Consider the following 16,145-nt stretch of genomic DNA (forward strand, 5'->3'; position numbering starts at 1 on the left):
CCTAGTAAGATCATTGTTTTTGTTCTCCCTTCCCTCGTCGTGCTCTGAAACACTTTTGTATGAGCGTGATATAAATAAATGATCATATCATAAACCTGTAACTTCTATCGGCAGAAATTAAGGGCCATTAGACTCAACCCTGGGGAAACCCCCCTTGAACTAGGAGAACAAATTAAAAACACAGTCATCCTCTGGATTAACAACACAACAATTAAAGAATTGGTATAAAATATAAGTTTGGAGCAATTCACCAATTCTTTACCACCCTTTTTGCAAAAGGCAGTAATACAGCTGAATCGACCCACTCTAATCATGGCTATTGAGACTGCCCAAAACCACTCGGATGCAGTCAAACACTTTCACTTGGTACATCAAAGCGAGGAGCGGAAAGATCACAAACTTACTTTCCACTCCAAACACCAGGTACTAGATAGAGGGGGAGCATCCTATAAATCCAAGGAATGGATACCGAAAGAAAGAATGGAAGTTAAAAGAACTGACCCAAGGGGTAGAAAGGAAAACAAAAGAGAAGAACATAAAGGAATCCAATCCTCTCCTCCTCTCTGCTTTTCATGTAGAGAAACTGGCCATCTGGCCAGAAACTGTCCTAAAAATCTAAAGAAAGAACCCATGGAAATAGGCTGTCTAAAAGGGGAAGAATGAGAGGAACTCAATGAAGATCTGCAAACCTTTAGTATATGTTTATGTCAGACGTCTGCTGACTTTACGTATGAAAAGGCCATGGTAAATGGAAAACAAGGGAAGGCATTTATTGACTCAGGCAGCAAACAGACCGCTAGAAGGACCAATTTGATTACAACAACAGACCTCGAGAATGCAACCTTAGTTAGAGTTACATGTGTACACAAGGATAACAAAATATACCCCAAGATACCTTGTATATCAACATCAGGGGGGAGTCATATTTGGTATCATCAGCCATCATTCCTGGGCTCCACAAAGATGTCATTGTGGGAAGGGACTTCCCTGCATTCTCCACTCTCTTGCAGGAAATTCCAACTTCCCAAAGGGAATGTATACCCCAGGACCATTGGAATTCAAACTGTTACTCCCAAACCTCTCCTGTGTGGGAGTGGATGGAGACAGAACTCCATGAGCCACAAAAAAAAAGACCAAGGCCAGTTAGCCATCGGTTTGGGCAGCACACCCTAATACCCACGGGGGGTTTATTCACTTTAAGCGTAATTATAGATCATGTTATACACAATATTTTCCAAGTTGCAAATGATTGAATCATTTAATGGTCTGTAAATCACAAGTTTATTTCGGTAAATAATGAAATGTCTAGCATCCCGAGAAAAGGCCTATGCATTTCGGCCCGTGGGTCCTTCATCAGGGGCTTCTATTTTTGCTTGCCACAAATTATAAATTTTCAAGGAAATATAATTGAATCTTTAGTACACTCCAAGTCTCTAAGTATTACACGAAAACTGTGTTTAGAAATCTGTTTTAACTAAATAACATTCCTGCCGACACGTGTTTCGACCATCCGATCTTTATCAAGACAGAGTATCTTATTAATAATTAAACCATTGTGCAAATAATAAGAAAAATCCTTGCATATATTGTCAAAAAACTGATTGGATCCAGGAATTGACTGTGTTACATTTGTTCACTTCACTAAATCATGCAATTCATTGTGCCGAGTATCATTTTGCCTATGTTATGCATGAAATAGTTAACCTTGTAACTTTCTAACAATTTGGCCCTTGGTGGGGGCGGTATATGGATCATATTTTGCATGTTTAAATCAACTTTTCATATCTCTAAACCACACAAGGAGGGACACATTATGTTTTCCTGAATAATTTGGGTTGTATAGCTACCACCAATATCGTGGCGAGAAGCGGTTAACGTTCACTTTTTCAAAAATCCTGCCATGACTAGTGTGGGATAATATAATTGATTTTACACGATGAAAACCATTTCTCCCCTATTACACAATTGACAGTCAAGCCACTCCCTGACCCTGGCCCCACTTTCCTGGAGCACATGGCATCAGCAGAGAGGCCTGTAGTTAGGTTAGCCTGCAAATTCCAAAGGCTAAATACCACTAATGCACTGTTTTATTGCAGCTTGGGGACCTGTGGCCATAAAGACTGGGGAACAGACCTCCTTTATCTTGTCCAGCCAGCAAATTCGATCTATGATGGAATTTAAAGTTGTGTTTGTAAGAGAAGGCCCTCATGTTTGAAGTGAGCCAGGCCTAAATCCCCATGGCACCAGGGGCCTTGGGATCTAGTTTCAAATTTGAAGAAACCACAAGCAGAGAGAAAAACCCAAAGCCTTCCCCCACTTAGCCAAAATGTTCTTTTAACTTGCACTTTACCCTTAAATAAGCTTTTTTAGAAACCAACCAGTTACAACTCATAAAAGAGCCACTGTAAAATTGTCCCCTGCTTACAGGGTTTAAATGAGGGCATCATAATTATATTTTTAAAGTCTTTGGTGCACATTTGGCTTGGCAGAGTGTCACTTTAGAGGCAAAATCGAAATGTCATTTTGGTTGATTTCAGCCGTGAAAGGCCTTCATTTTACTACAGCATTTTAAACCCAGTTCAGACTCCCAGCACGACATAAACATTACTTTAGTTTAATGGGGAAAACGAATATTCATGCATTGGTTTTTTTTTACAGTAAAATTACTTCATTTTGCTGCGAAGGTTGGAAACACAAACCCGGCATTTTTCTTTACTATTCTGGACACTGCTGTTTCTGATACTTCAGCTCTCCAAGACTTTGTCAAACCTTGCTATGTCTTTCCCTTATGCAAGGCAGTTGGCATCTTTAAGTTCTCTTGATTTATTTAGGCCCATTTTCACTCCTTTTTGCTTGGATTTCCTAGTCCTCGTTTTCCACATTAATTCAGGGAAGGCCTTTTTTCTTAGGGGCATGTCCACCACTGACTCAGACCTTTTTATTTCTCGCATCCAGGGCTATTTCACCCCACAATAATAAACTAAAAAGACCAGAATGTTCAGCTTCTGATAACTTCCCTTTTTAGCTGGACTCATTGGGCTTCTTCTCAGGGTAAGACTAAGACAAACAAAGTCTCTTGTTGTTCCGAAAAGTTGTTAAAGACAATAAAAAAAAGGCTCTTCATTTTCTCAGAATACTTCTCGTACAACTTCACACTTCTTATAATATATATTTCAACGGTTCCATTATATTGGGATAGGCATCTTTCTTGCACCCCTCTCTCACCCCCTTTTCACACAGTTCTTTCTGTCTTCTCTTTCTCACTCTTAATGCTTCAGATTCGTTAAGTTTCACACTGTCTCTGGTAGGGCGTTCCTCACCCTCTTGATGTGTTATGTATAATAATTTCGGTGACCTCTCCCATGGCTTAGGCTTTCTCAGGTTATCGTAACCGACATTAACGTTTACTTTTACTTTGAGTCACTTTTTTTTTTACTGTTTATTATGTTGCAAACATTCGATTGCTATGGATGCCGGGGGCTATTGTGTCAGACCTGTGCACCAGATTGTATTCCTGGCTGGGCTCCACTTTGACCTATCATTGGAATCTGAGTTCAATTTCTATGAAAAAAAGGGTGTGATCTGCCTCTAGGGTGGCCAAAGCGATGGGGAAAGACAGTGGAGCCGTAGTCATAATGGTCCTTTGAAACCCTGATGAGTTGGGAGTGATTTTAAAGAGAACTTCTGCTAAAGTGGCGTTGTACATGGACAGAAGGAGAGACCTCTCTTCACAGACTTCATCTGGAGTCTATGCACAGCCATTGACCCCTTCTAGAGGTGCAGAGAAGCATGGCCCCTCCAGAGGTCTAGGCCTCGGCTTGGACCCCAGAATAATTTAAGGGTCTCTATAATAGCAAGAGATATGGTTTGACAGATGCTGGAGTGTCTTAAAAATCTCCATAGACGGTTTGTGCCAAAACCCTGTTCTGATGACTAGCAGTGCTCAGCGTGCGCTCTTGGAACTGGCCCAGCAGACTGTAGTCGTTCTCGATGTTTCTCGATTGCAAGTTAGCAATACGGGAATGCGGGCTGATAGAAATGGGCCTGTATCAGGGGATTATGCAATCGTTGTTTGTACAGTTCGTGTTCCTTAGGACTTTCTCTTTTTCTTCCCCACTTATGTTCGCTGCCTTTTCCCTGCATCCTTTACTCCTCTTCCCATTCTTTCCACACCCTTCACTGCGAGGTTACTTAACTGTGTAATGTTTAAGGCTTAACTCTCCTACACACTGAGCAGTTGTGTTTCCTTCCTTTCCACGATGGCCTTCCTTTTTTGGTTTTGGAAAATGCTCAATGACATATACAGATTTTTTTAAACAATTTCCCTGAAATATTATACATATGATAATTCAAGGCAAGACAATATGATATCTATAGAAGACAGGAGGGGACTGATTTAGTAATATCGTGAGAGCAATAGTCAACGCAGTCTCTTTTGAACCTGAATGCTGTATGCTCCACGCTTGCCCCAAAGGGCAGATGATTGAATGACAGGGGGAAGTGAGAAACTCCAGGATACAGTTGAGCTCGTTTTTACATTTTCAGAAAGGAAAGAAATCATGCTTTTATAAACCTGAACTTCAATTAACATTGTATACTTGCTTTGCCAGGACCCTGAGTGAGCCAGTCTGATGGAAATTAAGTTGTTATCGCGCCATGGAAACCATGAGTGGGGGTTGGTTTGTCGTCACAGATCCAAAAGTCTCATTGAGTTATCCTTCAGTCATGCACAAGTGAATGGAGTATGCATAACGTGCACTTATTTGTGTCTTTCAGACATTCATAAAACCTTAATTTGCACTTTTTTGCTTTCAGCGTACACAATGCTAAAAGTTGGAAGTCTGAATAAAGTTTGGTCCACCCACATTTTTGTATTCCTTTCAGGGAAAAGACAAAGAAAAATACTATTGGGAAGATAATACTTCCTAATTTCATGTCTTAATCAAACCCAGACAGCGGTTGCCTTTAAATAAATTGGCCTGACCCAAACAGCCCAATGAACTGCTTTAGAATTAAAATGGTCTACTACTTCGCCCACCAGGGTGCATAATGCAACTGTAGGAAGTGATAACACAATGAGCCAATGAGGAGCCACTGTTAAGGTTAATAATACGATACATTATTTATTTTTACTTAACCTCTTTTTATAAAGCATGGAGCACAGCACTGTATAATCTGAAGGAATACAAATGAGATGACTGGCTTCGGAAAGATCAGAAATCATAGTGAAGAACAACACAAAACAGCAGGGGAAGGTAAAGCAATACATATTTTGAGACACATGTGTGAGGCAGATTATTTATAGAAAAATGCAAAGTATAGAGGGATAGAATTGTGGAAAACTGCTGTGTTTTTGATTTCCTATAGAATAGTGGCATTTTAGTTGCAAAACAAAGGTTTACCGGAAGAGATTAGCTCTGTGATATGTAAGAAAAGGTCTTATTTTCCCTGTTTATGTTAGGGAGAAAGAGATGTTAGATGGAGAAAAGGGGCCCTCTGAGCCCCACAAGTGTGTGTTATCCTTGCTTGAGAGACAGCATGCGAATTCACTGATAATGTTTGATTGCACATGAATTAAGGTTGTGTGACAGGTATGGGGTTGCCCTGAAATTCAGGCTTTAGGCCCTGCTGAGCATCCTGTCCCTTGGAGGATCGGAAATGATATCCAGAATTGGGCCAGCGTTCCTGCCGAGGGAGGTATTGACTCTGGCCCTTAGGTAGATACCTCGTGTGCAGCTATGTGTAGCTGGTATGTGTAATAACCCTTTCTTCCGAGCACCTCTTTCCCCTCAAGTGCACCACTGCTCCATTGTGCAGAGACTCCCCATCAGATAGCTACGTAATGTGCACCTCCTCCCCCAGGCTGTGCTTTGGCTCTTCAGCTGAGCGAGATACCTCCTGTGTACCTGGCCTGTAGGTGCAGTGACTCCTCCTTCTGAGCTGGACACCTCCTGTGTACCTGGCTTGTATGTGCAGTGACTTCTTCTTCTAAGCTGGACACCTTCTGTGTACTTGGCCTGTATGTGCAGTGACTCCTTCTTCTGAGCTGGACAACTCCTGTGTACCTGGCCTGTATGTGCACTGACTCTTCTTCCGAGCTGGATACCTCCTGTGTACCTGGTCTATATGTGCAGTGACTCTTCTTTGAGATGGGCACCTCCTGTGTACCTGGTCTGTATGTGCAGTGACTTCTTCTTCTAAGCTGGACACCTCCTGTGTACCTGGCCTGTATGTGCAGTGACGACTTCTTCTGAGTTGGACACCTTCTGTGTACCTGGCCTGTATGTGCAGTGACTCCTTGTTCTGAGCTGGATACCTCCTGTGTACCTGGCCTGTATCTACAGTGACTCCTCTCCTGAGCTGGACACCTCCTGTGTACCTGGTCTGTATGTGCAGGGACTCTTCTCCTGAGCTGGACACCTCCTGTGTACTTGGCCTGTAGGTGCAGTGACGCCTCCTTCTGAGCTGGACACCTCCTTTGTACCTGGTCTGTATGTGCAGTGACTCTTCCCCTAGCTGGGCTCCTCCTGTGTACCTGGTCTGTGTGTGCAGTGACTTCTTCTAAGCTTGACACCCCCTGTGTACCTGGCATGTATGTGCAGTGACTCTTTTCCTTTCCTGAGCTGGACACCTCCTGTGTACCTGGCCTGTATGTGCAGTGACTCCTCCTTCTGAGCTGGGCACCTCCTGTGTACCTGGTATGTATGTGCAGAGACTCTTCTCCTGAGCTGGACACCTCCTGTGTACCTGGCCTGTATGTGCAGTGACTCCTCCTTCTGAGCTGGACACCTCCTGCGCACATGGCCTGTATGTGCAGTGATTCCTCCTTCTGAGCTGTACACCTCCTGTGTACCTGGTCTGTATGTGCAGTAACTCCTCTCCTGAGCTGGACAACTCTTGTGTACCTGGCCTGTATGTGCAATGACTCCTCTTTCTGAGCTGGACACCTCCTGCGCACATGGCCTGTATGTGCATTGACTCCTTCTGAGCTGGACACCTCCTGTGTACCTGGCCTGTATGTGAAGTGACTCTTCTCCTGAGCTGGGCACCTCCTGTGTACCTGGCCTGTATGTGCAGTAACTTCTTCTAAGCTGGCACCTCCTGTGTACCTGGCCTGTATGTGCAGTGACTCCTCCTTCTGAGCTGGACACCTCCTGTCCTCCTGGCCTGTATGTGCATTGGCTGCTCCTTCTGAGCTGGACACCTCCTGTGTTCCTGGCCTGTATGTGCAGTGACTCCTCCTTCTGAGCTGGACACCTCCTGTCTTCCTGGCCTGTATGTGCATTGGCTGCTCCTTCTCAGCTGGACACCTCCTGTGTTCCTGGCCTGTATGTGCAGTGACTCCTCCTTCTGAGCTGGACACCTCCTGTGTTCCTTGCCTTTATGTGCAGTGACTCCTCCTTCTGAGCTGGACACCTTCTGTGTTCCTCGCCTTTATGTGCTGTGACTCCTCCTTCTGAGCTGGACACCTCCTGTGTACCTGGTCTGTATGTGCAGTGACTCCTCTCCTGAGCTGGACAACTCTTGTGTACCTGGCCTGTATGTGCAGTGACTCCTCTTTCTGAGCTGGACACCTCCTGCGCACATGGCCTGTATGTGCAGTGACTCCTTCTGAGCTGGACACCTCCTGTGTACCTGGCCTGTATGTGAAGTGACTCTTCTCCTGAGCTGGGCACCTCCTGTGTACCTGGCCTGTACGTGCAGTAACTTGTTCTAAGTTGGCACCTCCTATGTACCTGGCCTGTATGTGCAGTGACTCCTCCTTCTGAGCTGGACACCTCCTGTCCTCCTGGCCTGTATGTGCATTGGCTGCTCCTTCTGAACTGGACACCTCCTGTGTTCCTGGCCTGTATGTGCAGTGACTCCTCCTTCTGAGCTGGACACCTCCTGTCCTCCTGGCCTGTATGTGCATTGGCTGCTCCTTCTGAGCTGGGCACCTCCTGTGTTCCTGGCCTGTATGTGCAGTGACTCCTCCTTCTGAGCTGGACACCTCCTGTGTTCCTTGCCTTTATGTGCAGTGACTCCTCCTTCTGAGCTGGACACCTCCTGTGTTCCTCGCCTTTATGTGCTGTGACACCTCCTTCTGAGATGGACACCTCCTGTGTACCTGGTCTCTATGTGCAGTGACTCCTCTCCTGAGCTGGACAACTCTTGTGTACCTGGCCTGTATGTGCAGTGACTCCTCTTTCTGAGCTGGACACCTCCTGCGCACATGGCCTGTATGTGCAGTGACTCCTTCTGAGCTGGACACCTCCTGTGTACCTGGCCTGTATGTGAAGTGACTCTTCTCCTGAGCTGGGCACCTCCTGTGTACCTGGCCTGTATGTGCAGTAACTTCTTCTAAGCTGGCACCTCCTGTGTACTTGGCCTGTATGTGCAGTGACTCCTCCTTCTGAGCTGGACACCTCCTGTCCTCCTGGCCTGTATGTGCATTGGCTGCTCCTTCTGAGCTGGACACCTCCTGTGTTCCTGGTCTGTATGTGCAGTGACTCCTCCTTCTGAGCTGGACACCTCCTGTCCTCCTGGCCTGTATGTGCATTGGCTGCTCCTTCTTAGCTGGACACCTCCTGTGTTCCTGGCCTTTATGTGCAGTGACTCCTCCTTCTGAGCTGGACACCTCCTGTGTTGCTCGCCTTTATGTGCTGTGACTCCTCCTTCTGAGCTGGACACCTCCTGTGTTCCTGGCCTGTATGTGCAGTCGCTGCTCCTTCTGAGCTGGACACCTCCTGTGTTCCTGGCCTGTATGTGCAGTCGCTGCTTCTTCTGAGCTGGACACCTCCTGTCCTCCCGGTCTGTATGTGCATTGGCTGCTCCTTCTGAGCTGGACACCTCCTGTGTTCCTGGCCTGTATGTGCAGTGACTCCTCCTTCTGAGCTGGACACCTCCTGTCCTCCTGGCCTGTATGTGCATTGGCTGCTCCTTCTGAGCTGGACACCTCCTGTGTTCCTGGCCTTTATGTGCAGTGACTCCTCCTTCTGAGCTGGACACCTCCTGTGTTCCTCGCCTTTATGTGCAGTCGCTGCTCCTTCTGAGCTGGACACCTCCTGTGTTCCTGGCCTGTATGTGCAGTCGCTGCTCCTTCTGAGCTGGACACCTCAGATGATCTCCCACCTCCCACTCTATACAGCGACTCCTCTACATTGCCGCATACCTAATGTGCACATCATCCCCCAGTTTGTGCAGAGACTCTTCCCCTGAGAAGGATACTTCATGTCTACTTTTGCCTCAATCTTTGCAGTAAATCCCTCATGCAAACCCCACCCTCTGATCGATGGAGGGGGCTCCTCCATGGAACTGCATTCCTCGTGCGCACCACCTCAGCTAGGATCTGTGCAGTTACACATCAACCCCCGATGGATACCTTACACGCACTTCTTTCCTCAATCCATGCAGATACCTCATGGTCCTTTACTCTGTTCAGTGACCCCTCCCGTTACCTAGATACCGCGCACGTCCTTTCTGCGCATGTTTGTGCACTGATATTTCCCCTGACTGTAGTAGGCTGTGCCTGAAAGAAGGGTCGGGTGAACTGCATTTGATGTCTGGCAGTCATCCCCCCACGCAGTTCCTCATGTGTGTCTCCTGCTGAATCCTCCTCACTTTCGTCTTCTCACATGCACCTTCTTATGCGCCCCACGACACCTGCACACCTTCACATAATGCCTTTCACGCGCACCACCACATTTGACCCCTTTGCAAGCATGCCTGCTCACTTGTACCCCCTCAGCTCCTCCCATGAGTAACATAGATTTTCTCAGCATGAAAGCACCAGCCCTCATTGTCCTCTTTTTTTTCCCATACAATTTCAGACTGGGCGTTTGGTCCAAAGGCCGGCGAGGGCAAAGCACCGACTGCTCTGAGTTCTTCTGAGGATAAGCCGCACAGCGCGGCGGCGCATGAAAACCTGAGAGGCGAGGAGATCTCGATCATCATGGGGGATCAGATGGGAGAGTTCCCCCACAGCAGCAGCTTCCTACCACTCCTGGACAGCGATCCCCTGCCGCGCCGCTCTGGCCATCGCGCCTCCATTTCATTTGCCAAGGAGACCAGCCGGAACAAGTTCTTCTAGGCACAAAAGGGGGAATGGGAATACGACTTCATCAGGAGAATTCAGACTGTGCACACAATTATCTACCCAGTGAACCGCTCAGTATTACATTTTGGAGAGTCCAAGCTAGCGAGGAAGGGTGCGTGGCCTCCCTTGATGTTTGTTGATTCATGCACCCATTTTTGGTTAATACAGAGGGACAGTTCAGAACAGTGTGCCAGCGTGAGCCCTTGCTGTTAGGAAGGGCAATCTAGAATTAAAAATTGCCAGAGATTCATGAAGGTATGTGTCAAGCTCCGGAGCAATCAGGCACGTTCTACCTACACATTTGCAGTTTTCATTCCCAGATCAAACATTTGAAAGTCATCAAGGCAGGCCTTGAGCCAGCTAAGAATGTATATTGAAGCAGGATGATAAGGAACCGTGCGACATGTACTCTGCTGCCTGGGACACAGCTTCCTCCAGAGTTTTACAATGTGCTGTAACCTTCTTTTGGATAGTAAGCGCCCCATGCACTGTGTTATGTATCAAGAGCATTCTCTGAATTCTGGTAAGCAACCCCTAGCCATTTCCCCTGCCAGTGTCTTTGATTGGCTATGCTCTTTTGTAGGATGGTGACTAATATGATGAAAACGCTCAGAATGTTCAGAAGCAGAGGGCCCAACCATGGTAGAAGCACCTGTTCAGTCCAGATCACCTTTCAAATACACCCTGGCATGTAATGTTGGTGCGTTCTGCTTTAGCCCCAAACTTTATGTGCAATATGCTACTGGCCGCGTCTATTCCAAGCCGGGAGGGGTTCCTGGTGTGGGTTGAGCCCCTGCAGCCACATATCCATCTTTCCTCAGGACTGTGACAAAGCAGGCCAGATCCACTTTGTCTTTCTTCCTTTCTTTTTTGTCTCTTTGATTTTATTTGTCTATGATGTGTTGGGGGGGGTCATGTGCTGCCGCTGGTTTTCTGCTATCACTTTGCTATTGTTTCCTCTGTAAGGTTATTGTCCATCCTGTGAAATGTTTTCTCATCAAAGCTCTAGTTCACGAGTCTTGTAAATCAACCCTCAAAGATAGCATGGATCCCATTTTGCCAGGAAAGCGACATTTCCTCAATGGATGCTAGGCGTGGATGGAATGCAATGCGGCTATGGATGGGCCAGTTGACCCCTGACCCATCACTTCGTCAAATCTAGTTGGACTGTCAGAAAAAAAAGATAGTCTTTATATTACTGATGTCATTGCATGTCATTTCTAGTACATTCTTATTGAGGATCTCCTCAAAACCTGAAGAAGTGTTCCCCTTGAGCTCCGTCCTGTACGCGAGTGATGACTCTGAAGGTGATTGGTCGGTGTGTGGCTCCCTGTAGGCGATTGGGCCATGTGTGGCGTCCTGAAGGTGATTGGGCAGTGTGGCGAGGGAAAAGGAAAATCACCTGCCCTGACTTCTAATTGGACTGAAAAGGCGGCGTCTTTATCATGTATTATCAGAATCTAGTGCGACAGACAGAGCAATGACTCACCATATATGCTATACCACACTATTATTAAATGAGTATTGTTTTTCATGACTGCTGCAGTAATCACATCTACTAGCACATGTGGGTGATAACAGTAAATGACAAAAAAAGATGGGGAGGGTAGAATCTCTTCATGTTGGCAAATGTGTGCAGCGCAACACACCATCCAGGATGGCCGCATTCCCATTAGCCATTTGTTCTTATTTCACTCAGTTGGAGAGACTGGGCATGAATGGCGCACACTTCCTAACAACTCATTTTTTCATAGAACAAACAATGTGGCCATCTATATTACTCTAGGTAGATCTGGGGAGTAATGGGTAATAGCGTCAGACACAGACCTTTACAGATGGGTTTGCGATACCTATTGGAGTACAATCCCTAAACTCCAATAGGTATCTGTACACCAGGGCTAGTGTAATTTTCATGGGGCAGAACCAGTACTTCTCACCAGAGCTGGGTTGTAGGCCTGACACAGGACCTGATGGGGACTTCACCAAAACAAGCAATGTTTCTGCTAGAATAGTAGACTGGCAGGGGAAGGGCGAGAGTGAAGATGTGATGGGAACCTCACCAAGCCACACAATGTCGCCCACTAGAATAGTAGACTGGCAGGGTCAGGGTGAGAGTGAAGACGTGATGGGAACCTCACCAAGCCAACCAATGTCTCCCACTAGAATAGTAGACTGTCAGGGGAAGGGTGAGAGTGAAGACGTGATGGGAACCTCACCGAGTCAAGCAATGTCACCCACTAGAATAGTAGACTGGCAGGGTAAGGGTGAGAGTGAAAATGTGATGGGAATCTCACCAAGCCACACAATGTCACCCACTAGAATAGTAGACTGGCAGGGTAAGGGTGAGAGTGAAGATGTGATGGGAACCTCACCGAGTCAAGCAATGTCACCCACTAGAATAGTAGTCTGGCAGGGTAAGGGTGAGAGTGAAGATGTGATGGGAACCTCACCAAGCCACGTAATGTCACCCACTAGAATAGTAGACTGGCAGGGTAAGGGTGAGAGTGAAGATGTGATGGGAACCTCACCGAGTCAAGCAATGTCACCCACTAGAATAGTAGACTGGCAGGGTAAGGGTGAGAGTGAACATGTGATGGGAACCTCACCAAGCCACGTAATATCACCCACTAGAATAGTAGACTGGCAGGGTAAGGGTAAGAGTGAAGATGTGATGGGAATCTCACCAAGCCACACAATGTCACCCACTAGAATAGTAGACTGGCAGGGTAAGGGTAAGAGTGAAGATGTTATGGTAATCTCACCAAGCCACGTAATGTCACCCACTAGAATAGTAGACTGGCAGGGTAAGGGTGAGAGTGAAGATGTTATGGGAATCTCAGCAAGCCACACAATGTCACCCACTAGAATAGTAGACTGGCAGGGTAAGGGTAAGAGTGAAGATGTGATGGGAATCTCACCAAGCCACACAATGTCACCCACTAGAATAGTAGACTGGCAGGGTAAGGGTGAGAGTGAAGATGTGATGGGAACCTCACCGAGTCAAGCAATGTCACCCACTAGAATAGTAGACTGGCAGGGTAAGGGTGAGAGTGAAGATGTGATGGGAACCTCACCAAGCCACGTAATGTCACCCACTAGAATAGTAGACTGGCAGAGGAAGGGTGAGAGTGAAGATGTTATGGGAATCTCACCAAGCCACGTAATGTCACCCACTAGAATAGTAGACTGGCAGGGTAAGGGTGAGAGTGAAGATGTGAGGCGAACCTCACCGAGTCAAGCAATGTCACCCACTAGAATAGTAGACTGGCAGGGTAAGGGTGAGAGTGAAGATGTGATGGGAACTTCACCAAGCCACGTAATGTCACCCACTAGAATAGTAGACTGGCAGGGTAAGGGTGAGAGTGAAGATGTGATGGGAACCTCACCAAGCCACGTAATGTCCCCCACTAGAATAGTAGACTGGCAGGGTTAGGGTGAGAGTGAAGATGTGATGGGAACCTCACCAAGCACCACAATGTCACCCACTAGAATAGTAGACTGGCAGGGTAAGGGTAAGAGTGAAGATGTGATGGGAACCTCACCAAGCCACACAATGTTACCCACTAGAATAGTAGACTGGCAGGGTAAGGGTGAGAGTGAAGATGTGATGGGAACCTCACCAAGCCAACCAATGTCACCCACTAGAATAGTAGACTGGCAGGGTAAGGGTGAGAGTGAAGATGTGATGGGAACCTCACCAAGCCACACAATGTCACCCACTAGAATAGTAGACTGGCAGGGTAAGGGTGAGAGTGAAGATGTGATGGGTACCTCACGAGTCAACCAATGTCACCCACTAGAATAGTAGACTGGCAGGTTAAGGCTGAGAGTGAAGATGTGATGGGAACCTCACCAAGCCACGTAATGTCACCCACTAGAATAGTAGACTGGCAGGGTAAGGGTAAGAGTGAAGATGTGATGGGAACCTCACCAAGCCACACAATGTTACCCACTAGAATAGTAGACTGGCAGGGTAAGGGTGAGAGTGAAGATGTGATGGGAACCTCACCAAGCCAACCAATGTCACCCACTAGAATAGTAGACTGGCAGGGTAAGGGTGAGAGTGAAGATGTGATGGGAACCTCACCAAGCCAACCAATGTCACCCACTAAAATAGTAGACTGGCAGGGTAAGGGTGAGAGTGAAGATGTGATGGGAACCTCACTGAGTCAAGCAATGTCACCCACTAGAATAGTAGACTGGCAGGGTAAGGGTGAGAGTGAAGATGTGATGGGAACCTCACCGAGTCAAGCAATGTCACCCACTAGAATAGTAGACTGGCAGGGAAAGGGTGAGAGTGAAGATGTGATGGGAACCTCGCCGGGTCAAGCAATGTCACCCAATAGAATAGTAGACTGGCAGGGTAAGGGTAAGAGTGAAGACGTGATGGGAATCTCACCAAGCCACGTAATGTTACCCACTAGAATAGTAGACTGGCAGGGTAAGGGTGAGAGTGAAGATGTTATGGGAATCTCACCAAGCCACGTAATGTCACCCACTAGAATAGTAGACTGGCAGGGTAAGGGTGAGAGTGAAGATGTGAGGGGAACCTCACCGAGTCAAGCAATGTCACCCACTAGAATAGTAGACAGGCAGGGTAAGGGTGAGAGTGAAGATGTTATGGGAATCTCACCAAGCCACGTAATGTCACCCACTAGAATAGTAGACTGGCAGGGTGAGGGTGAGAGTGAAGATGTTATGGGAATCTCACCAAGCCACGTAATGTCACCCACTAGAATAGTAGACTGGCAGGGTAAGGGTGAGAGTGAAGATGTTATGGGAATCTCACCAAGCCACGTAATGTCATCCACTAGAATAGTAGACTGGCAGGGTAAGGGTGAGAGTGAAGATGTGAGGCGAACCTCACCGAGTCAAGCAATGTCACCCATTAGAATAGTAGACTGGCAGGGTAAGGGCGAGAGTGAAGATGTGATGGGAACCTCACCAAGCCACGCAATGTCACCCACTAGAATAGTAGACTGGCAGGGTTAGGGTGAGAGTGAAGATGTGATGGGAACCTCACCAAGCCACACAATGTCACCCACTAGAATAGTAGGATGGCAGGGAAAGGGTGAGAGTGAAGATGTGATGGGAATCTCACCAAGCCACACAATGTCACCCACTAGAATAGTAGACTGGCAGCGTAAGGGTGAGAGTGAAGATGTGATGGGTACCTCACGAGTCAAGCAATGCCACCCACTAGAATAATAGAATGTCAGGTTAATGCTGAGATTGAATATGTGATGGGAACCTCACCAAGCCACGTAATGTCACCCACTAGAATAGTAGACTGGCAGAGTAAGGGTAAAAGTGAAGATGTGATGGGAACCTCACCAAGCCACACAAGGTTACCCACTAGAATAGTAGACGGGCAGGGTAAGGGTGAGAGTGAAGATGTGATGGGAACCTCACCAAGCCAACCAATGTCACCCACTAGAATAGTAGACTGGCAGGGTAAGGGTGAGAGTGAAGATGTGATGGGAACCTCACCAAGCCATGTAATGTCACCCACTAGAATAGTAGACTGGCAGGGTAAGGGTGAGAGTGAAGATGAGATGGGTACCTCACGAGTCAAGCAATGCCACCCGCTAGAATAGTAGACTGGCAGGGTAAGGGTGAGAGTGAAGACGTGATGGGTACCTCACGAGTCAAGCAATGCCATCCGCTACAATAGTAGACTGGCAGGGTGAGGGTGAGAGTGAAGATGTGATGGGAATCTCACAGAGTCAAGGAATGCCACCCACTAGAATAGTTGGCAGGGTAAGGGTGAGAGTGAAGATGTGATGGGAACCTCATCAAGCCAACCAATGTCACCCACTAGAATAGTAGACTGGCAGGGTAAGGGTGAGAGTGAAGATGTGATGGGAACCTCACCAAGCCAACCAATGTCACCCACTAGAATAGTAGACTGGCAGGGTAAGGGTGAGAGTGAAGATGTGATGGGAACCTCACCGAGTCAAGCAATGTCACCCACTAGAATAGTAGACTGGCAGGGTAAGGGTGAGAGTGAAGATGTGATGGGAACCTCACAGAGTCAAGCAATGTCACCCACTAGAATAGTAGACTGGCA

The 16,145-nt window shown here is 47.1% G+C and overlaps 1 protein-coding gene across 2 annotated transcripts in view; it reads left to right on the forward strand.

The window, feature by feature from the left end:
- SMIM44 (small integral membrane protein 44) overlaps positions 1-11,612 on the forward strand; it is a 113,985-nt gene extending 102,373 nt beyond the window's left edge. For both annotated transcript variants that reach the window (XM_069649454.1, XM_069649455.1), the window contains exon 3: positions 9,810-11,612. In XM_069649454.1, coding sequence (XP_069505555.1) covers positions 9,810-10,069 — 260 coding nt within the window. In that variant the 3' untranslated portion in view covers positions 10,070-11,612. The remainder of the gene's footprint in view (positions 1-9,809) is intronic.
- Positions 11,613-16,145: the final 4,533 nt, after the last annotated feature.

The sequence above is a fragment of the Ambystoma mexicanum genome, chromosome 1p, assembly GCF_040938575.1.
Source record: "Ambystoma mexicanum isolate Mex_15411 chromosome 1p, UKY_AmexF1_1, whole genome shotgun sequence".
Classification (NCBI taxonomy): Eukaryota; Metazoa; Chordata; class Amphibia; order Caudata; family Ambystomatidae; genus Ambystoma; species Ambystoma mexicanum.